The 23,125-nt window shown below is 44.3% G+C and overlaps 1 protein-coding gene across 2 annotated transcripts in view; it reads right to left on the reverse strand.

The window, feature by feature from the left end:
• Positions 1 to 23,125, reverse strand: part of glra3 (glycine receptor, alpha 3) — a 309,534-nt gene that overhangs the window by 25,256 nt on the left and 261,153 nt on the right. The window contains exons 6-9 of one of the 2 annotated variants that reach the window (XM_085977833.1): positions 13,286 to 13,423; positions 9,090 to 9,304; positions 4,705 to 4,845; positions 3,502 to 4,189 (exon numbers count right to left, since the gene is read on the reverse strand). In XM_085977833.1, coding sequence (XP_085833959.1) covers positions 4,061 to 4,189; positions 4,705 to 4,845; positions 9,090 to 9,304; positions 13,286 to 13,423 — 623 coding nt within the window. In that variant the 3' untranslated portion in view covers positions 3,502 to 4,060. Of the gene's footprint in view, positions 1 to 3,501; positions 4,190 to 4,704; positions 4,846 to 9,089; positions 9,305 to 13,285; positions 13,424 to 23,125 lie in introns of those variants that run through there. The other variant, XM_085977779.1, reaches the window with a different exon arrangement.

Genomic DNA, 23,125 nt, shown 5'->3' on the forward strand with positions numbered 1-23,125 from the left:
GGGAGATGGATGTCCAGCCATATGAACATAAAAACATAAGAACATAAGAAGTAGGAGCAGGAGTAGGCCATACGGCCCCTCGGGCCTGCTCCGCCATTCAATAGGATCATGGCTGATCCGAACCTAGACTCACGTCCACGTCCCTGCCCGCTCCCCGTAACCCCTAATTCCCTTATCAGCTAGGAAACTGTCTATCTCCGTTTTAAATTTATTTAGTGTCGCAGCTTCCACAGCTCTCTGAGGTAGCAAATTCCATAGATTTACTACCCTCTGAGTGAAGAAGTTTCTCCTCATCTCAGTTTTGAAAGGGCAGCCCCTTATTCTAAGATTATGCCCCCTAGTTCTAGTCTCACCCATCAGTGGAAACATCCTCACCGCATCCACCCAATCAAGACACCTCACAATCTTATATGTTTCAATAAGATCGCCTCTCATTCTTCTGAATTCCAATGAGTAGAGGCCCAACCTACTCAACCTTTCCTCATAAGTCAATCCCCTTATCTCCGGAAACAACCTAGTGTACCTTCTCTGAGCTGCCTCGAGAGAAAGTATATCTTTTCTTAAATATGGAAACCAAAACTGTACACAATATTCCAGGTGTGGCCTCACCAGTACCCTCTATAACTGCAGCAAGACTTCCCCGCTTTTATACTCCAGCCCCCTTGCAATAAAACCGAAGATTCTATTGGCCTTCCTGATCACCTGCTGTACCTGCATACTAACCTTCTGTGTTTCATGCACCAGGACCCCCAGATCCCTTTGTACTGTAGCACTTTGCAGTTTCTATTCCATTTAGATAATAACTTGCTCTTTGATTTTTTCTGCCAAAGTGCATAACCTCACACTTTCCAACATTATATTCCATCTGCCAAATTTCTGCCCACTCACTTAGCCTGTCTATGTCCTTTTGCAGGCTTTTTATGTCCTCCTCACTTACTGCTTTCCCTCCCATCTTTGTATCGTCGGCAAACTTGGATACGTTGCACTTGGTCCCTTCCTCCAAATTGTTAATATAGATTGTAAAGAGTTGGGGTCCCAGCACTGACCCCTGCGGAACACCACTAGTCACTGATTGCCAACCCAAGAATGAACCATTTATCCCAACTCTCTGTTTTCTGTTAGATAGCCAATCTTCCACCCATGCCAGTATATTACCCCCAATCCTGTGATTTTTTTATCTTGTGCAGTAATCTTTTGTGTGGCACCTTGTCAAATGCCTTTTGGAAGTCCAAATACACCACATCCACTGGTTCCCCTTTATCCACCCTGTTTGTTACGTCCTCAAAGAATTCGAGCAAATTTGTCAAACATGACTTCCCCTTCACAAAACCATGTTGACTCTGTCCTATTAAATTATGTTTATCCAAATGTCCTGTTACTGCTTCCTTAATAATGGACTCCAACATTTTACCAACCACAGATGTTAGGCTAACTGGTCTATAGTTTCCGGCTTTTTGTCTACTTCCCTTCTTAAATAAGGGCGTTACATTAGCGGTTTTCCAATCTGCTGGGACCTTTCCTGAATCCAGGGAGTTTTGGAAAATTACCACTAATGCATCCACAATCCCTACCGCTACTTCTCTCAAGACCCTAGGATGTAAGCCATCAGGTCCAGGGGATTTATCCGCCTTTAGTCCCATTATCTTACCGAGTACCACCTCCTTAGTGATTTTAATCGTGTTTAACTCCTCCCCCCCTATAGCCCCGTTTGTCCAGTGTTGGGATATTTTTAGTGTCCTCTACTGTAAAGACTGATACAAAATATTTGTTCAGCGTTTTTGCCATCTCCATGTTCCCCACCACTAATTTCCCGGCCTCGTCCTCTAAGGGACCAACATTCACTTTAGCCACCTTTTTTCTTTTTATATAACTAGAAACTCTTGCTATCTGTTTTTATATTTTTTGATAGTTTACTTTCATAATCTATCTTCCCTTTCTTAATTAATCTTTTAGTTATTCTTTGCTGGCTTTTAAATGCTTCCCAATCTTCTATCCTCCCACTAGATTTGGCTACTTTATATGCCCTTGTTTTCAGTCGGACACTATCGGATATCGGATTTCCAGCATCTGCAGTATTTTGCTATTGTACTATCCTTTATTACTTTACTTAGCCACGGATGGCTGTCTTTTCTTTTATGCCCCTTTTTCCTCAGTGGAATATATTTTTCTTGAAAGTTGTGAAATATCTCCTTGAATATACACCACTGCTCATGTACCGTCTTACACTTTAATCTTTTTTCCCAGTCCACTTTAGTCAACTCTGCTCTCAAACCTTCATAGTCTCCTTTATTTAAGCTTAGTATGCTGGTTTGAGAGCCAACTCTCTCACCCTCCAACTGAATTTGGAATTCAACCATGTTATGATCACTCATTCCAAGGGGATCCTTTACTAGGACATTTTTTTATTAATCCTGTCTCATTACACAGGACCAGATCTAAGATTGCTTGCCCCCTGGTTGGTTCAGTAACATACTGCTCAAAGAACCCATCCCTAATGCACTCTATGAACTCTTCCTCAAGGCTGCCCTGCCCAATTTGATTTGTCCAGTCAATATGAAAGTTAAAATCTCCCATGATTATAGCTGTTCCCTTATTACAAGCCCCAACTATTTCCTGATTTATACTCCGACCAACAGAGTTGCAACTGTTAGGAGGCCTATAGACTACGCCCACTAGTGACTTTTTCCCCTTATTATTCCTTATCTCCACCCAAACTGTTTCACTATCCTGATCCTTTGACCCAATATCATTTCTCACTATTGCAGTGATTCCATCCTTTATTAACATAGCCACCCCACCTCCCTTTCCTTTCTGTCTGTCCTTCCTAATTGTCTAATACCCCTGGATGTTTAGTTCCCAGTCATGGTCACCTTGCAGCCATGTTTCTGTAATGGCCACCAGATCATACCCATGTGTAGTTATTTGTACCGTCAACTCGTCTATTTCACCACATTGCCTACCTCAGCCAGGAGAGTTAGACTTCCACATCATATGGACTCATATTATCTTCTTCAGTCAGAAGAGTTGGACTGTCCAGGCCTATAGATCTACCATGTTATTTTCTTCCTTTGGGAGCATTGCCACATACAGCCTACACTGACTTCAGCAGCTTGTATATATGCTAACCACCTTGAAGATGTATTTGTGCTGTGCCTCCTTGGTTAACCTTTCTATAAATTACTTGGCCTAAACTACAACTTATGGCCTGGACCCTTGTTTGGGACTAACACTCTAGTGATGAGTATAGACTGCCTTTTCGCAAATTTTAATTAATTTTAAATATTTTTAATAAAGGCTTTTTTTTTCCTTCACTGTTGTTTCTAAAGTTCGCGACCTTTCCCCTTTTATTCGATGCTTTCCTCCTTTAAGACGCTCCTTAAAACCTACTTCATCTGCCCTAATATGTGGCTTGGTGTCAAATTCTGTTTGCTCACGTTCCTGTGAAGAGCCTTGGGGACATTTTACTACGTTAAAGGCGCTATATAAATACAAGTTGTTGCTGTTGATGCTGAATATATTCCCAGATATTCCCTGAATTGCTATCAATCCTGAACAAAATGCTCTGTTCCAGAAAATAGGGCAGCTTCAATTCCTAATTTCTTCATCTAAAAAAATTGCATTTAAGGTCTACTCTGTACTTTCTGGATGTATCTTAAGTCTGATAAAGGATTATATCGGCAAAACTAAAAACTGTGCCTCTTTCAGATGCTCTGCATTCCCACCAATTTCTGTTCTTAATTTGTTTTGCAGTCCATCACTCCTCAAAGCAATGTATTTACTTCCGTTTTGTTGGAAAATATTAAATACAACTTATTTTTGTTTTACAGTTGTAAAACTTTGATTTTTTTTGGGTGGGGGGGGGGCTCAGATTACAAATGATCTAAATCAGTATTGCAACAAGACAGGTACCTTAAGACGAGACTACGTTTCACCACATATGAACAGTAAACAGACCACAAAGGGTGACAGTTCCTACTCGGTACAGACAAGAGGTTAAACAAAAAGGACAACTCCTCTAATTCATGACTTCTTATCACATGACAAATGGGACATCTGCTTGTCATTTTACCCCGAAATTTGAACTGTAGATTTGAGCCAAAGTCCCGTATATTGGTTCGTTGCTTCTCAAGCCATTGCTACGTCGTATCGTTTCTATGTTTTCATTTCCATCAAGCACCCCCTCAACATTCTTTCATCAAAATGGATGAGCAAACAAGAGAAACAGAAAGTAATTTATTAAGATAATACACAAGTACAACCACAAGGGCTTCACTGACCTCTAACATCTTTTAAAATCAAATTCCTGCTCTTTAAATTACATAAGAGAAAACTTTCATCAAAGTCATTCTTAAGTTCATTAAAAATATGGATCTTAAATATGAGAGTTTCCACCAATGTTTCCTACGTGCTGCCTTTTTGAGTTGTTTCTGTGCAGGCCGCATTGTTACATCCATTCTAATGGGGTTCACAGGACTGCTCAGAACTTAAATCGCAGCGGCCAAGGCAAAGACAGGAGATGCCACCGTAAAGGGGACTGCGCCGTCAACAAGTTGCAGTGTGTTTTGAGAGTGGGTTCGGTTTGGATACACGGCCAGTGCAAAAAGGTAATGAACGGCCGAGGCCGCGATCTATCAGCAAGTGTTACAACGAGGGGCTACTGTGTGCAACCTTACCCAGCCTCAAATTAAAAAGATGGTCTCTAACCTTCCGTTTCCTTTTGCGGAGCCGGAGTAGCTCTTTGTGTTGCCTTGACACAAAATTCACAGCTGCATACTCCAGAAGGGCAGAGAACACAAACAGCAGGCAAACTGCCATCCAGATATCAATGGCCTTAACGTAGGACACCTGCAGTGAACAGAATGAAACGTCAGCCTATTGCATGTGCATTAGCAGTTGAACAAGCTGGGGATGACATTCCGTGGACTATCATTAAATTACACAAGAGAAAATTTACTTGTGACAAAAGTCGTACTAAAGTTCAGTAAATATTGGTCTTAAATATGAGACTTTCCACCAATGTTTCTCTGTAACCTCCTCCAGCCCTACAAACCTCCGAGATCTTTGCGCTCCTCCAATTCTGGCCTCTTGCGCATCCCTGATTTTAATCACTCCACCATTGGTGGCCGTGCCTTCAGCTGCCTAGGCCCTAAGCTCTGGAATTCCCTCCCTAAACCTCTCTGCCTCTCTCTCCTCCTTTGATATGTTCCTTAAAACCTCACTCTTTGATCTGTCCTAATATCTCCTTATGTGGCTCGGTGTCAATTTTTTTTTGATAACTCCCCTGTGAAGCGCCTTGGGATGTTTTACTATGTGAGAGGTGTTATATAAATGTAAGTTGGTGTTGTTGCCGGGCCTTCCAGTGTACTCCCAGTATGTGCGAGGAGGGCCTCTAATGAGGGACTCAGCCGTACCCCAGGGATTCCGTGGAGCCTTGTAAGAGGCGGGGTGAGTGGGGTGGGGGTGGTGCAGGGGCAGCCTCAGCACACGCCCTGTAAGGCCAGCAGCATAAGGGAGCAGGGCAGGGATTCCCGACACTCAGAATTTGCACATTCCTGGCTTCCCATCAGCATCATGGGCAGCAGTACGCCTGAAGAGACCAGGCTGTGCCTAAAGGAGGCTGTGGGGCCCACCTGGAGATCTAGATCTGAGGACTGTGGCCTGGAGTTCCGAAAAATTAAGAGGCCAGCAAAATGTTTAAATATTTTTTTAAGTGGCTCCCTTACAAAAGGGGGGTTGAGGCGGCAGTTCTTTCACCTTTCCGGGTAGGGGAGGAGGGGGGTGAGGGTGAGAGGGAAGGCCTGACACGCTCACACTCATCCTGGACCAGCATTTTACACCGCAGTGCGCAGCCTCTTCACTGGCAGGTGCCCAAAGGGACCCTTAGGCACTTGGGTGCCCACTATTGGAATTTAAAGTGGGGAACCTTGAAAAGTTCACTGGGGTCAGTGGTGGCGATTCCTGGTGGCAGGTGGGGAGGGGGGGGGTGGGGCCGTGGGGGGAGGGGGAGCAGAACACAACCTTGCACTTGTATTGGCATGCAGACCCCCCCCCCACCCCAGTGGATTTTTAACCATGCTACCTATTATTTCATAGATCTTACACATTCCTATTATTGGTCTTTAACCATATTAGCGAAGTTATGCTAAACCTGTATCGAACCACACTTGGAGTACTGCGTACAGTCCTGGTCGCCATTTTATAAAAAGGATCAAGAGGCACTGGAGAGGGTGCAAAAAAGATTTACAAGGATGATACCAGAAATGCGAGGTTATCCCTATCAGGAAAGGATGAACAGGCTGGGCCTCTTTTTTCTTGAAAAGTGAAAGCTGAGGGGTGACCTAATAGAGGTCTTTAAAATTATGAAAGGTTTTGATAGAGTGGATACAGAGAGAGAATGTTTCCACTTGTGGGGAAGAGCAAAACTAGAGGCCATCAATATAAGATAGTCACCAAGAAATCCAATAGGGAATTCAGAAGTGAGAATGTGGAACTCGCTACCACAGGGAGTGGTTGAGGCGAATAGTGTAGATGCATTTGAGGGGAGGCTAGATAAGCATATGAGGGAGAAGAGAATAGAGGGTTACGCTGATAGATTTAGAGATGAGGAAAGACAGGAGGAGGCTCGAGTGGAGCATAAACGCTGACATGGACTGGTTGGGTCGAATGGTCTGTTTCTGTGCTGTATATTTTATGTAATCCATATATAACAAAATTTCAGGAATGCAAAGTGCATAGTTTTCAATCGATGCTTTCTTTAAATTGGCATTGGACTAATACTGTGGAGAATGGTTCACATCCTGTTTTGTCAGGAGTGGTTACAGAGTTCAAGCTCATATGTAAATAGATCATTTAAACCTTCCATTCAACCCTGCTTCTAATGGAAGTGCTTCCGATTATCAACTTGGAAAGTCAAATTATTCCCCCAGCCATTTGTCACATCTCATTTGCTTACTTCAACAGATCAGGATCAAATGCAAAGCAGCCTCTTTACGCCCAAAGCTTAAAGGGAAAAGCCTTGCCGTTGCCAATCTTCATGCGTCTTTCAAACATAATGGCCTAGAAATTACGCTGTGCAATATTGGTGTACAAACGCTTAATGTCTTCATAGGAACATAGGAACAGGAGTAGGCCATTTAGCCGCTTGAGCCTGTTCCGCCATTCAATGAGATCATGGCTGATCTGTGACCTAACTCCATATACCTGCCTTTGCCCCATACGTCTTAATACCTTTGCTTAACAGGAATCTATCAATCTTAAATATAAAATTAACAATTAACAATTGACCTAGCATCAACTGCCATTTGCGGAAAAGAGTTCCAAACTTCTACCACCCTTTGTGTGTAGAAGTGTTTCCTAATTTCACTCCTGAATGGCCTGGCTCTAATTTTTAGACTATGCCCCCTAGTCCTAGACTCCCCAACCAGCGGAAATAGTTTCTCTCTATCTACCCTATCTGTTCCCTTTAATATCTTGAAAGCTTTGATCAGATCACCCCTTAACCATCTAAATTTCAGGGAATACCACCCTAATTTGTGTAATCTCTCCTTGTAACTTAACCCTTGAAGTCCGGGTATCATTCTGGTAAACCTACGCTGCACTCCCTCCAAGGCCAATATATCCTTCCTAAGGTGTGGTGCCCAGAACTGCTCACAGTACTCCAGGTGTGGGCTAACTAGGACTTTCTATAACTGTAGCATAACTTCTACCCCCTTGTACTCTAGTCCTCTAGATATAAAGACCAGCATTCCATTAGCCTTTTTGATTATTTTCTGTACCTGTTCATGACATTTTAACGATCTATGTATATGGACCCCTAAGTCACTTTTGATCTCCACTGTTTGTATAATGATCCTTTGTCTAATATTTTAACAGTGGCATTTACCTATTTATTTCAAAAAAATTAATGCTTCTATTAAAATTATAGACAAAGGATTATCATGCAATATTGTAAGGGTTTCTATTCCAACATTAGCACCATTGGTTTCAAGGTCCACCTGCACAGAGCGACGAGTTATCTATGCTCATCTCAAAAATAAATTATTTGGATATATACTTGAAAAGGAAAAATTTGCAAGGCTATGGAGAAAGAGCAGGGGAGTGGGATTAATTGAATAGTTCTTTCAAAGAGCCGGCACAATGTCAATGTGTTAAATCACCAAGGTTATTACTATAGACAGCGGCCATGGGAAGTATTAAGAACTGTGAGACTAGATGGAGAACAAGTCAAGTTAAAACTAAGTTGAACACTACATTATCGCTAGAATTAGCTGATAACTAGCCGGTTGCTTCTCCTCAGATGTAATTTTATGATGAACTTGGTGCTAATCAGAGTAATGGACGTGATTACTGAAGAATGGTTCACTTTTGGAACGGACGAGGTCAATTCTGCGACGTTCCATTCCTGACACGGAGCTGTGCTGGCAGCCAGTCCAATGTTTCTTTGCCTCGCTGCGAGTGAGGCTCAACACCAGAATCAGCGCCTTGCAAAATGACCAATGCAGGTGTCAGCACTGGGTAAACCGAGGTCAGCTATGCGCAGAATAAAGTTTCCTAAGCTCGACTTCAATGGAAACGAATATCGGGCGAGGTGTTTAACGGGCGGCCCAGCCGACATCGCACGGTTTTTACCCTATTGCCAAAGGTTAAAATTACTCCAACATTCACTCAGTTCTAACGCGGGTCCCGCATTCCTTCAAATGCGACTTTAAAGGAACACGACATTCATTAGCGGCCAAAACCTGGCGCGATTTGTGCGGCGCGCAGTCAAGGCACGCCGGAATGGACAGGCCCGAGGACCTTCCTAAATTGGTCCTTGAGCCTCCTCATCATAACGTGGGTGAGCCCGCTGATGCTCGCGTGCAACCGGTAACTAGAAGCTGTTCTGAGAGGACATTTAATCCTGCATCTCACCTCACAACGGGGAGGTGCCATGCCTTTGGTAAATGCTTCCACTCGATGGGCAGCCAAGCTGAGGAACTTGGCAAAGGGGGCAATCATAGGCAGTGGACACACCAGCTGCAGGTCACTTAACGCACACTCATTTCAGTGTAGCTATTAGTTAATTCTAAGCAAATAATTCAGCCTCTTACCTTAGGGAGTGAAGTTCGAGATCCAGAGCTTTGCGTAGTCATTGTAAGCACTGTTGTAATACCTAAAGCTACTCTAGCAGGAGCTGCATCCATGTTTATCCAAAATGACACCCAGGATAGAATCACAATAAGAAGACTTGGAATGTACATCTGAATTAAATAATAGCCCATTTGCCTCTCAAGATGGAATCTTACTTCAATACATGTAAATTTTCCTGCAAAAGATATAAAAAGGAAACAAAGAAAGAGGGGCAAATGTGTTAGATCTAGTCTGCGTGGTGTTTCAAACATTGTCTGCATTATTTCAGCTGATTATACTGCATGCCATTGTACAGGGACTAATTTCCTTTGACTGGTACCTGTGTAACTCTATTAAGGTGTAATTTTGTGAATTAGCGTTAATGGAAGGGGTGTTCAATTTATCTTACCCTTCCAAAATTGTCCAACAAAAAACATGCATGTTAATGCACTGACCCTGCACCTTTTTATTTCTCACTAGCTGGGGGGGGCCCGGCGTTGCCTAGGCTTTTTTGTGGAACGGCAGTTTACAGGGCCGCGCGGTTGACGGCCGGCCGCTGCCGCTCCCCCGCTCTGTGTCTCGGGCCGAACGGTTGTCAGGGCCGGCCCGGCCCGAGTGAGCCCAACTCACCTCCCGCTCCGGTGGGCCGGGAGCAGGATACTGTGCCGGAGCCGCAATGTGGGGGTTTGTTGTGCTGGTGCTGTCGCTGTCGGTATAAAAAAAAATGGCGGCGATATTTCGGTAGGCTGCAGGATTAGGCCCGCCCACACACGGAATGAAACGCCCCCCGTGACGCACCAATTGGTCAACCATCAGGTCACTGAACTGTAGGATAGGTCAACCATCACGTCACTCAACGCTAATGAGCGGTAGGATTGGTCAACCGCTAATGAGCGGATTTTTGAACGTTTTTTGTATACTGTCCGAACAATTTTTGTCTGACCAAAAAGTAAATATGCCTATGACACTCCCCTGATCATAACCTATGAGCGGATTTTTGAACGTTTTTTGTATACTGTCCGAACAATTTTTGTCTGACCAAAAAGTAAATATGTCTATGACACTCCCCTGATCATAACCTTTCTTTTGATAAACATGTGTGTAGGTACGCTCTATAACTTTTGAGTGTATAGCGGACAGACAGACAGACAAACCAACTGCTTTTTTATATATATAGATTAAGATAGATTAAGCAGTTTATGCAAGGTCGCCCCCCCAAATTTAACAGGCTTTGTTATTGAACAAGAAAGATGTTATTGACTCCTGCTCATGCTTCAATCCGTCTAATAACTGTAAGCCATCATGGTGATGATAGTTAGCCTCATCCTCCACTGGCACAACAGTGAGTTGCAAGAGACACACGTTTAATCCCTGATTATAATTGCGCAACCTTTGGTGGCCGTGCCTTCTGTTGCCTAGGCCCTAAGCTCTGGAATTCCCTGCCTAAACCTCTCTGCCTCGCGACCTCTCTTTCCTCCTTTAAGATGCTCCTTAAAACCTACCTCTTTGACCAAGCTTTTGGTCACCTGCCGTAATGTCTCCTTATGTGGCTCGGTGTCAAATTTTTTGTCTTAAAATACTCCTGTGCAGTGTCTTGGGACGTTTTACTACATTAAAAGCGCTATATAAATGCAAGTTGTTGTTATCATATATCATTGACTTCATTTAATGATTAATCCTGTACTTGCCTCCCTCTAAATATCTTCCCTTCTCCAGTTAGCAACATGGTATTTAATAACCAACCTTGTAATAATATTAACTTTCATTCTAAACAACCTGAGCATTATTGGAAAGCCCAGAGACCCTCAATGGTTCCATTCAAGCTGGAAGGTCTCTGTACGTTGCTTCTCCTCATCCACAGTGCAGGCGGATTTCATTTTTAAAAATGTATTCATTCTTGGGATATGGGCATCACTGGCAAGGCCAGCATTTATTGCCCATCCCTAGTTGCCCTGAGAAGGTGGTGGTGGACCTTCTTCTTGAACTGCCAGTAGCTGGTCTTGATACAGCAGGCTCGAGGGGCCGAATGGCCTACTGCTGCTCCTATCTTCTATGTTTCTATGTTAACTGAATGGCTTGCTGGGACACTTCAGAGAGCAGGTTTTCTTCCCTAAAAGACAACTGTGAACCAATCAGGTTTGGTACGACAATCCGACAGTTTCATGGTCACTTTTATTGATAACAGCTTTATTCAACTGAATTCTGACTGGTATGGTGGGAATATGAACTCATGTGTGTGTACCTTCACCTCACGGACTGCAGCGGTTCAAGAAGGCGGCTCACCACCACCTTCTCAAGGGCAATTAGGGACGGGCCCAGCTGAGGAACTCTTAACATAGCACGAGTCAGTGTCGCGGGGGAGGGGAAGTAGAGAAAATTGGAGGGGCAGAAAATGTATCTATCTAACTGCAGCAACTTCAATTATCCGAAGTAAGCATTAAAATGAGCACACACAGGCGGTCTGAGAAATATATATCTCAGAATGAATGATGCCAGTGCTGCAGATGGAGACAATGTTAAGGAGCTGTTTAAACAATCCACAAAGGACGGTGGGATACGACTGAGGTTTTCTATCGTGGTGGTTAGAATGAGGTGTGAAATGCCAGATTTATTGGGTAAGAGCCTCATACATTATTCAAAAGGTCCCAGTATGCAAGGTTATTGCTGCCTGCGCCACTTGGAATGGCACACACTTGGAATTCCTGTGATCAAATTTATACTCACCGAGGGTTTTGTGGACTGCACGTTTAATAATTTAAAACCAGTGTATCTGGGCTGTAAACAAAGTTGATTTGAACCACGTGTGGTTGCAGAAAAGGCTCAATGTTCTCTTGATATGTTAGCACGCAGAACAAGTTTTTTTATTTGCAGACACCAATTTTCTCTAGCCCTTTATCCAAATTCATTAAATATATTCAAGAAGGAGTTGGATATATTTCTTAAGGCTAAAGGGATCAAGGGATATAGGGAGAAAGCAGGGACAGGGAACTGAATTTGGATGATCAGCCATGATCTCATTAAATCGTGGAGCAGGCTCGAGGGGCCGAATGGCCTACTCCTGCTCCTATCTTCTATGTTTCTATTGATGTACACAGTGAACAAAAGTCACCCCAAAACTCAACCCTGTAGAACACTACTACCTCCTTCCAACCACTCTGAGGAACTGCCCTTAACTCCTACACTCTGTTTAGGAACAGGAGTCAGCCATTCAGCCCCTTGAGCCATTCAATTAGATCATGGCTGATGCGTATCTTAACTCCATTCACCCGCCTTGGTTTCGTATCCCTTAGTACTCTTGCCTAACAATATACTATCAATCTCAGTTCTGAAATTTTCAATTGACTCCCAGCCTCAACTGCTTTTTTGGGGGGAGCGAGAGTGCCAGATTTCTACTACCCTTTGTGTGAATCAGTGCTTCCTGACATCACCCCTGAAAGGCCGAGCTCTAACTTTAAGGTTATGCCCCCTTGTTCTGGACTCCCCCCACCACAGGAAGTCATTTCTCTCTATCTACCTTATCAAATCCTTTAATCTTTTTGAACACCTCGATTAGTTCACCCCTTAATCTTCAATACTCAAAGGGAATACAAGCCTAGTCTAAGCAACCTGTTCTCATAATTTAACCCTTTAAACTCCTACTCTCTGTTTCCTCTCTTGTAACTGGTTTTTATTCCAATTTGCTGCCCTCTCTCTAATTACATATGCCTTAATGCTTCCGAACAGTCTCCTGTGTGGGGATTAATGACCAGTTGAGGGAGGAATATTGGCCAGGAGTCTAGGAGAGCTCTTTGCTGTTTTTCTATAGCGTCAGGGCATTTTAATGTCCATTTGAACAGGCAGACAGGGCCACAGTTTAAGTGGCAACCTCAATTATTTGCTCAAGTCCTGGGATGGGATCTGAGCTCACAGCCTTGTGACTTGGAGACAAGATTGCTCCCAGTTTACCAAGCTGTCACTTTAGTTCCAATTAGTGTTGAGTTAGGGGCAGTCTTTTTTGGGTGTTCCTAATGACCCATCCAAACTAGGACCTAGATTGAAGAGGTCCAAGATCATTTCCCATAGGATGAATTTTAAAGCTTTGTACATTTCTAATGCAAGTTGATGATTTACAGTACACTCCTTATTTCAACACTGCACACTTGCCTTTTTTTTGGGCTTGGCGAGGATAAGGCCTTACCTGTATTGTAACTTTTTGTACAGTATCGTAAATCTTTCTCTTCTTTAAGAAGAAACTGCGGTAAGGTTAACCCTTCTGCAATTTGCACTGGTCCTTCCTCTTGCCATTCAAAGATAAGATCATTCATTGTGTAGCCAACTGCAGAAAGAAAAGTAAGAGTGAAATCTTAGTGATTGCAACCCCAGTCGTTTAACTTACGTCAATGGTGAGTGTATATTAAACAGAGATGGACAATTAGTTGGCCCCTATCCAGTGTGTGTATTGAGAGCTCTTAGAAAAATAACACAATTACAAACTGCAATCATATATTACCTGCCAAGCCCTGTTCCTGGGACTAGGGACAGGGTCACTGGCAAGGCTTGGAAACTAAGCAGAGCCAGGCCTGGTTAGTACCTGAAGGGGTGACCATCAGGGCAAGACCAGGTGCAGAAGGTCACGGAAGAAGCCCTGAGGAGGGGCGGTTGGTGAGAAGGTCACGGAAGGAGCCCTGGGAGGGGTGGCTGGTGAGCAGACCCAGGCGTTGGGCTGAAGATTGTCGGACAGGAGGAATGGTGGAAATGGAATGGCGGCGCGCACAGACACAGTGGCTTTGCTTCTCCCAGGACGGTGCTATTTACGTTAATGTTAATGTTATTTGTACTGGACTCATGGGAGCTTGCAAGATCACATTTTGTTGTTCATGTACTTCTGCATGGTACAATGACAATAAAGTTGAATTATTATTATTATTAAATCTGGCCTCTACCTCACTGGTAAATGGAAGTTAGATGCCAGTGGCAGATATTGGAAAAAGGACAGCTGAACTGGAAATTGGAAAGAGCACAGAACACAGTAGGAAGTGAAAGAAAATGTCTGAGAAAGCTGAAAGATACGAGAATCTGTGTGGGAAAACAAGCAAAAAGACTGAAGGAAAACTTGAAGAAACTTAAGACATTTTACACCAAAGGAAGAAGCAGAAGGTGGTAGAACTAAGGGTTTATGCAGCCACTGATGGGACAACCAGCCAGTCTTTTTTGTCAATATTCCCCCTTTCCCAACTGAAGAGGAATGTGAGCACTGGCACAGGCACAATGGGCCCTGGGTTCTGTTCCTCTGCCCTTTCCGCATTCCCTTTTCAATTGTTTTTTTGAATTTCAAATATTTATCTACTTCCATTTTACGAGTTATTATGGATTCTGCTTCCAGCACTGATTCTGGTTGGGCACTCCATGTCCTAACACCTCCCTACATATGGAAATACCTCCTGGCTCCCTCTTCATTCTTTTGGTGATGATCTTAAATTTATGCCCTCTACTTACCGACTCACTGACCCATGGGCATAGTTTTTCCCTATTTACCTTATAGGAACAGGAGTAGACCATTCAGCCCCTCAAACCTATTCCGCCGTTCAATTAGATCATGGCTGATCTGTATCTTAACTCCATTTACCCGCCATGGTTCCATAACCCTTAATGCCCTTACTTATCAAAAATCTATCAACTTCAGTTTTGAAATTTTCAATTGACCTAACCCCAATACTCTTCATAACTCTTTATCAAAACTCTTCATAATTTTGCACATCTATCAGATCGTCTCTTAACTCTCTAATGAAAAGAACCTCAGTTTCTCTAATCTCTCTTCAGAACTAAAGCCTCTCCTTCCTGACATCACCTTGGCAAACCTTTTCTGCTGAACCCTCTCCATGACTTTGACATCCTTCCTAATGTGGGACACTCAAAACTGGGCACAATATTCTAACTGCTGCCTAAACAATGATTTCTATATGTATTGACGTTTACCTCTTTGCTTTTGCACTCTATGCCCTTATCTATAAAACCAAAAATACTACATGCTCTTTTTAAAAAAAAAGAGCTTTATCAACGTGTCCTCTCATATTAAAGAATTGTGTATCTGAACCCTTAGGTGTCCCTGCTCTCTACCCCTTTTAATCTGTTACCATTTTGTGTACATTTCCTCTCCTTTTTTCTTCTACCTACATGCATCACATCACATTTCTCTGCATTAAATTTCATAGGCCTTCAATCTGCCCAATCTATTAATCTGTCTGCGTCCCATCAAAGCCCTTCACATGTAACAAGAAATTTGCTTGTGTGACAAAGTGTGTGATACCTGAAGTGTGACGGACCTATCTCCAAACTTTTTAGATGTTCAAATTGAGAGAAAACTAAGCTCGAGAAGAGCAGGTTATTTGTGTTAGCAGAGACTCACTTAAAAGAAAAACTTTTCTAAATAGAGAAAACAACTGATGAGAAATAGATTTTATTTTTAAAATGAAGATCGGAAATTTGAGCTTTAAACAGCTTCAGATAAATAGATAAATGTGCAGACCAATGCTCAAATGGTTGACTGGTGAAGCCAATAGAAACATAAAAGTAAAAAAAAATAAAGGAGCTTTGAATAATACCAGGAATCAGTGAGGAACAAAGCCGTGGAGGATCATGGAAATTAATTCAAGGGAATGACAGAAATGTAAAGAAATTGAGAAGTAAAATTTTAGCTACTGTCATAGATAGAAGAAAAATAAAGAGCAAGCTGATTCTTTGAAGAATGAAAAAAAGGCAAACTAATCATTCAGTACTGAGAGCTAGCTGGGCCGTCACATCAATTCTTCACAATAGTTTTAATGAGAGGAGCGTGGGAGGTTTTTTCATTCTGTGAGCAAGGTGTCTGAGCCATAATGTGAGCTTTAATGACTGTAGATGTCAGTGTGAAAGAAGTCACAAAGGAAGAAGTGGGATTTGAAGGTCAGTTGTAGTATGTCTAGGCCTCGATGAGATGAACCCGACAATGTTCGAGGATGTAAAGGAAGAATACGGCACCACCGTGAGAGAAGATACTGTTGACATCGTTACAAAAGTTACATGCTTGAGCAACAGAAGGTAACAAACGTTGTCTCAATGTTTGTTTGCTATTGAGAAACCAAGGTGAAGGAGCCAAGGTGAAGGAGCCAAGGCCCAAAGCACAGGACACCACCAAGGTTAAAAAGACTGAAAGAGATGAAGTAAATCAGGGAGTAGCAATCAGGTGAGAAAAGGCTAAGTTCAAGAGAGTGACCATATGAGTCAGATGGAGAGAGAGAGGGAGAGATCATTAAGAACAAAGTAACTACTACAGGACTGCAGTGATCTTGAGTGGCTGCAGCCTACTAACGACTATGTCCGCACGAGAGCTTAACATGACGTTAGTGTGTCACTTTTAACCTATTTAAAATAAAACAGGTTTATACCTCCATTAAACTACCAGGCAAAGTAACATTATACGAGAGCATTAAGCATTCACAGCATCTATTGATAGCCCAGGGTTGTGGTTTAGTTACTTGACAGCCCTGGTAGACTTCAGATGAGAACAGATTGGGCTCGGGCGCGATTCCCTCTGCCATCAAATAAACTGCCAGCACTCAATGTCAAAGCCTCACACCTGAATAATGGTCACTTGAGTAAGATCCCTGTGGAAATGAACCCAGCAAGAAAAGAGGTAACTTGAAGGAGATTGGGAAGAGAGAAGCTTTTATTAATAGAAATGATACAGGAGCAAGAGGACAGTGGTGAGGAATGAAAAGCAAATCTTAGGATTTAATGCATGTTATTGCACCCCCCTCACCCCAACCCCCCACACTCCCTGTATCCACTATTAGAGCACCATTCAAGCCGGCATACAATTCAAATAAATGATCTGGATTTAAGACGTGGCATATCGGCCTTTATGTGAGCACTGCACGCCCTTTCATACAACTGACTGCTGGACTGGCAAACACCAAAAATCCTTTATAAATAGTGTGGATCATACTGTGTACCTAATAGCATCTCTTACACTGAAATAGGCATGTAGAAAGTGCCTCGTCAAGCACATTCTGTACACGATCAAATGCTGATTTCATGGCCTGCCTGTTAATGCCCGTTGATATCGTTAGGTTTGATATTCATTTGTTGCGTGGATTTTTGTCCACTTCACTTCACAAAAGCTGCCAGCTCTGTAATGTAAAACCATTGATAAATATTACTGTAGAGCTGCTGGTTAAATGCAGGTGTATATGCAATCAGCTGTGCCTTGTTTACACAAAGCTTTACTGAATCTATAAATATGCAATTTTCTTTTACTGCTATTTGAAGAGGAAAAACTGCACTCTTACTGGCCTGTAAAAATAGCAGCACAATACAGCGAGAGAGAGACATTACCCACTGTAAGATTCTCAAAATTAACAGATCCCCCCAAAACAAAGGATAACCCTATTAAAGTGATTTTAGACCCTTGCTAAAAACTTCAGGAGTGATAAAAGGGCATGTCGGACCTAGCAAGGAGTCTCAAGGTCAAAAACAGACGTGGCATTTTAAAAGGACATGTTCAGGATTGTTTGGAATAAGGCTGTTGCAGAATTTGGGATCTGCCTCTGCAGCAGACAGCTTTAGTATTCGAGATAATCAAACTGTCTGGGGGAACTGTAAATGTCACTCAGCCCCTATCAAGACATTTACATGCTAACAATAGACCCATGGAAGAACAGCCTCACAGAACCCATCCAAATCATGCATAAAACAAATCGTTTAGCCAACCTACAAAGAATCTCAGGCCCCACAGGAAACTCAAAGCTTGAGGACAATTCACCACAATTTAGATAAGAGCTCAACAGCTCAGGAAAACCATCCCGAAACTACTTCTCACATTTTTAAACTTCAACAACCCATGGAACCACCCCGAAACCACTTTAAACAACTTAATCAGATTAGGAGGCCCCAATTTAGTATAACTGAAAACCTGTTTTCTAAAGACAGAGAAGTCAAGAAGTTCGAAAGACTCGTCAGGAAGGTTTCAGCAGAACAGTTCAGCAGGAGTACAGTCAGCAGTTACACAGTTACAACAAGTTCTCTACAAGCTCTACAGTTTTCGCCAGTTCTCAGGAGTTCATCGAGTTCGAAGAAGTTCACAGTTCTGGAAGCAGGTCAACACACAAGAAGAAACCGGAGCAACAGTTTCAGTGATCATCAGACACCTCGCGGCAACAAGGGCCTTACGAAACAACCAACCGAACATTACCACCAGCCAACCGGGTAATATTGGGCCACCACAACCAAAGGAAGCTAACTCAGAAGAAAACCGAAGATTCACAAGTTTTTCCACTCGACAAACTATTCCTGTGTTTGGTGCGCATTATCCCTGGTCCTTTAGAGTCCAACTTAGCTAGTAAGGTGGGATTGGGAGGGATGAGATATTTTTCTACTGTAATTCCCTCATGTATGTTGAAGTGTTTCCCCATTTTATTAGAGTGTTAAGATTATTGTGTTGTATTTTCTTTCTCAAATAAAATTCAAAGTTCTTGCACCAAAACCAGTTGTCTGCTGCACTTTTATCACAACCCCCAAATAAGTCCAAGGTCTAGAACCAAGGGAGTGGGAGCGATTCAAACCACTCATAAGTCAGAGGTGAAGCTGACCCTAAACACCAGCCCTGACACCACGGAGGCTTCTTCTATTAAGCCTGAAATGTCTGTTGGGGACAGTGCTAATCCTTGTTTTCAATCCCAATCAGCCAAAAGATACTGCACTCACAGTTCCTGCAGTCTCCCCATCATCTAAGATCATTCATCCACCTTGGACCATGTTTAAATTCTACACCAAGACCTACTGGCCCCACATCTGGTGCTCAATTGACAGGACCAGCATCTTCACTAACTACAAGGCTTACATCAGGACTGTGATGGAATATTCAGTACTCATCTGGCTGGGTGCTGCTGCAACAACACTCAAGAAGCTTGACACCATCCAGAAAGGAGCATTCGGCCCCTTCTATTGGACTCACTATCCACCCCCTCCATCACTGGTGCAATGTGGCTGCAATATGCACGATGTCTGCAATTGTGCAGAGAATGGAGGAGTCCATCTCCAACATGAGCACCACTGTGTCGCAGGTGATGGCGACTGCAGGCTCTTCCATGGATAGGATGGTCACCTGCATGGAGCAGCTAGTGCGGCACTCACAGGAGCACATGGTCGCTATGGAGAATAGATGGCTATCTACGGGGAATAGATGGCAGATGCTCATAGACCTCCTCTCTAGGAGGAATGTCAACGCAGACTTGGTCCTCATGGCCCCACTGATATGCAGCAAGGTGCTCTCATCCATGAGAGGAATGATGGTGAGAGGGGACACGGATGTGGGGGCTCCTCTCAAAGCGCTCACACTTCTCCCCCATTGCATCCCCATCGGTCAGGTCCCCACATGCCTCCTGGGATCGCGATGGCAGAGTCTGCCCCTGCACAGTCTTTGGCGGGGCCATCACAGGCTCCAAGACCCAGAGGACATCCACCAAAAGGGTCTATGCAGTCGCAGCAGGGAAGTGAGCAGGCTGCCTCTACCTCTGCTGAAGCCACAGGGTAAGTGCCTGGTAGAAGCACGCGTAAGAGAAAGATTGAACACAACTAGATGCACAAGGGTAAGCACGTGGGTATTTCAACAATGGTTTGTGTAAAATTTCTGTTACTGTGATATCACAGATAAAAATATTTATTTTCACCACTTTCTGTTATAGCCAATTTTGTCTGCAACTTTGCAAGTGGCTTAGTGAGTTGAAGTGAATGGTAAGACATTATGGGGGTGATTTTGCCAATGGGGGCGCATTGGAGGCGGGATTGCTGCTTGTCGGGTTTTAGTCCCGCCTCCATCGACTTGTGGCCAACCCACGCTATTTTCCCTTGATTAACCTTGAGGCCAATTAAGGGGAAGCCGGTTACAGAGAACGTCAGCGTATGACCTTTCATCTGTCCAAAATTTTGGACAGATGAATTGTCATCGTTTGACAGCTCTGTGAAGCTGTCAAACACTGACATTCTCTGTAGTTTGATGAGTTCTTGTATTCAAGACTCATCAAACCTCTTTCTTTAGCAGAAATCAGATGGTTGTTGCATGGGAGAATGCAGCAGCCATCTATCATCTCTACCGGTAAGATGCGAGACCCTTCATATCCCCAAATGTTGAAGCCTGCAGGAAGAAACAAAGGTAAGTAAACATTTTCTATCACTTTTCACTCACCTCACACACTCACCTCTCCACACTTGCACCCATCACTTAACTCCACAGCGCACTTTTGGACCCCGCAGACCCACTGTTCGCCTCGGTGACCCTGGCGGGCAGTTAAGTGGCTGTAATCCCCTTCCCGCCTCCAGGAGACGGGACCCAGCGCAGGTCGGCTACCCACCTCCTGGGAAGATGGCATGGAGGCGGGTTTGGGGCAGGATGGGTACCCGCCCCCAGATTCTGCCATTTTCCCGGCAGTCCCACCTCCAAACCCGCCTCCCCAGGGCTGGCAAAATCCGGCCCAATGTTACTTCCACCAATGGTGGTCAGTATGAAAGGAAGGCTTGGTCACTGTAGGGATGCTTTATGGTGTTGCTGTGGGATGGTGGCATAGCACGTGGCTGTGGCAGCCATATGGGTGTAATGCCTGAAGTTAAGTAAATCTGGCCATGATGAGGCCATCCCTGGCTTCCCGGGCAGCAATGTGTTCGGGTGCTGGTGGGATCTGGACTGCAGGTTCCTCCTGCTCCTCCTCATCCTTGTCTTCCAGCTGATGCTCCTCCTCCTCCTCTGAAGAGGCTGTGCACTCAGAGCCTTGCTCCTCATGCAGCGCTAATCCTCGTTGCTGCGTTCTGTTGTGCAGGGCGCAGCAGACCATGACTATTCTGGAGACCCTGGCTAGTGCATACTGAAGGGCCTCTCCAGATCTGTCAAGGCATCTGAAGCGCATTTTCAGCACGCCTGTTGTCTGCTCTATGATACATCTGGTGGAAATGTGGCTTTCATTATATCTCTTCTTGGCTTCAGTACTTGGCCTCCTCAAGGGTGTCATCAGCCACGTCTTCAATGGATAACCCTTGTCTCCAACCAGCCAGCTAGAAAGTCTGTTTGGAGGAGCGAAGAGCTGAGGGAGGGTGGGCAGGCAAAAGATGAAAGAGTCATGGCCGCTGCCAGGGAATTTGGCGCACATATGCATGATGATCTTCCTATGATTGCAGACCAGCTGCACACTGAGGGAGTGGAAGCCCTTGCAATTGACAAAGACTCCTGGGTGATGATGGGGTGTACTGATGGCCACATGTGTGCAGTCAATGAAGTGGGAACCAACCAGAGCTGCAAAGCCCAGCACCCGCTCAGTAACACAGGCTTCGTCAGTGGCAAAGTTGATAAAATTGGCTGACTTGCCAAACAGGGCATCGGTGACCTGTGTGATGCATCTGTGGGCGGCTGACTGTGAGATGCTGTAAATGTCTGCTGCAGATCCCTGGAAAGAGCCCGAGGCAAAAAAGTTGAGGGCGCTGGTGACTTTGATAGCCAGTGGTAAGGTATGTCCATCAGGTCCTCTGGGCTGCTGGTCTTACTCCAGCAACCTGCAAATGTCTGCGACGACTTGGCGCGATAACCTGAGCCTTCTTTGGTACTGCTGCTCAGTCATGTTGAGGAAGCTCATCCTCTGCCTGTATACCCTGTGTTGGGGGTATCGCCTACGGCGTGGTGCAGCCCTGTGCTGACCCCCTCAGTTCTGTGGAGCATCAGGTGGTTGAGGAGAAGGTTGGTGTTGTTGTTGGTGCTGCTGGTGTGCCTGGTGCTGCTGGTGTTGCAGCTCATCGTGGTCCGATTCTGAGGACCAAGGTGAGACAGTATAAACAGCACCCATGCTGATGGAATAGATGGCAGGCCAAGTAGAGATGGTGTGGAGATGCCGGTGTTGGACTGGGGTGGACAAATGTAAGAAATCACACAACACCAGGTTATAGTCCAACAGCTTTATTTGAAATCACAAGCTTTCGGAGTGCTGCTCCTTCATCAGGTGAAGTGGAGAGATGCATAAAAACACAGCTTATATAGTCAGAGAATAATGTCAGATGTTTACAGGTAATCTTTCTAACTGCCATTTATCACACCTCGGCAGAGAGATAATCACAGCAATCAAAGGTGTAAATGGTGTCCAAACAGGTCAGTCAGGAAAACATTACATCAAACAACAATGAGGTGGGGTCACAAGGGGTCAAATGTTGCAGATGCTGGGGTCTGTATGAAAAACAAAAAAAGACAAAAAACATTTTTTTTGCTGGAAATCACAGCAGGTCCAGCCGCATCTGTGTGGAGAGAACAAGCCAATGATGACTCGAGTCTGGATGACCCTACATCAGGTGGGGTTACATGTAGCGTGACATGAACCCAAGATCTTGGTTGAGGCCATCCTCATGAGTGCAGAACTTGGCTATCAGTTTCTGCTCGACGATTTTGCGTTGTCGTGTGTCTCGAAGGCCGCCTTGGAGAATGCTTACCCGAAGATCGGAGGCTGAATGTCCTTGGCTGCTGAAGTGTTCCCCGACTGGGAGGGAACACTCCTGCCTGGCGATTGTTGCGCGGTGTCCGTTCATCCGTTGTCGCAGTGTCTGCATGGTCCTGCCGATGTACCATGCTCCAGGGCATCCTTTCCTGCAACGTATGAGGTAGACAACGTTGGCCAGGTCACATGAGTATATACCATGTACCTGGTGGGTGGTGTCCTCACGTGTGATGATGGTATCTGTGTTGATGATCTGGCATGTCTTGCAGAGGTTGCTGTGGCAGGGTTGTGTGGTGTCGTGGTCGCTGTTCTCCTGAAAGCTGGGTAATTTGCTGCGATCGATGGTCTGTTTGAGGTTAGGCGGCTGTTTGAAGGCGAGTAGTGGAGGTGTGGGGATGGCCTTAGCGAGGTGTTCATCATCATCGATGACATGTTGAAGGCTGCGAAGAACATGGCGTAGTTTCTCCGCTCCGGGGAAGTACTGGACGATGAAGGGTACTCTGTTGGTTGTGTCCCGTGTTTGTCTTCTGAGGAGG

Source organism: Somniosus microcephalus, chromosome 1, assembly GCF_052327205.1.
Source record: "Somniosus microcephalus isolate GS21.2 chromosome 1, FLI_Smic_1.0, whole genome shotgun sequence".
NCBI classification, from domain to species: Eukaryota; Metazoa; Chordata; class Chondrichthyes; order Squaliformes; family Somniosidae; genus Somniosus; species Somniosus microcephalus.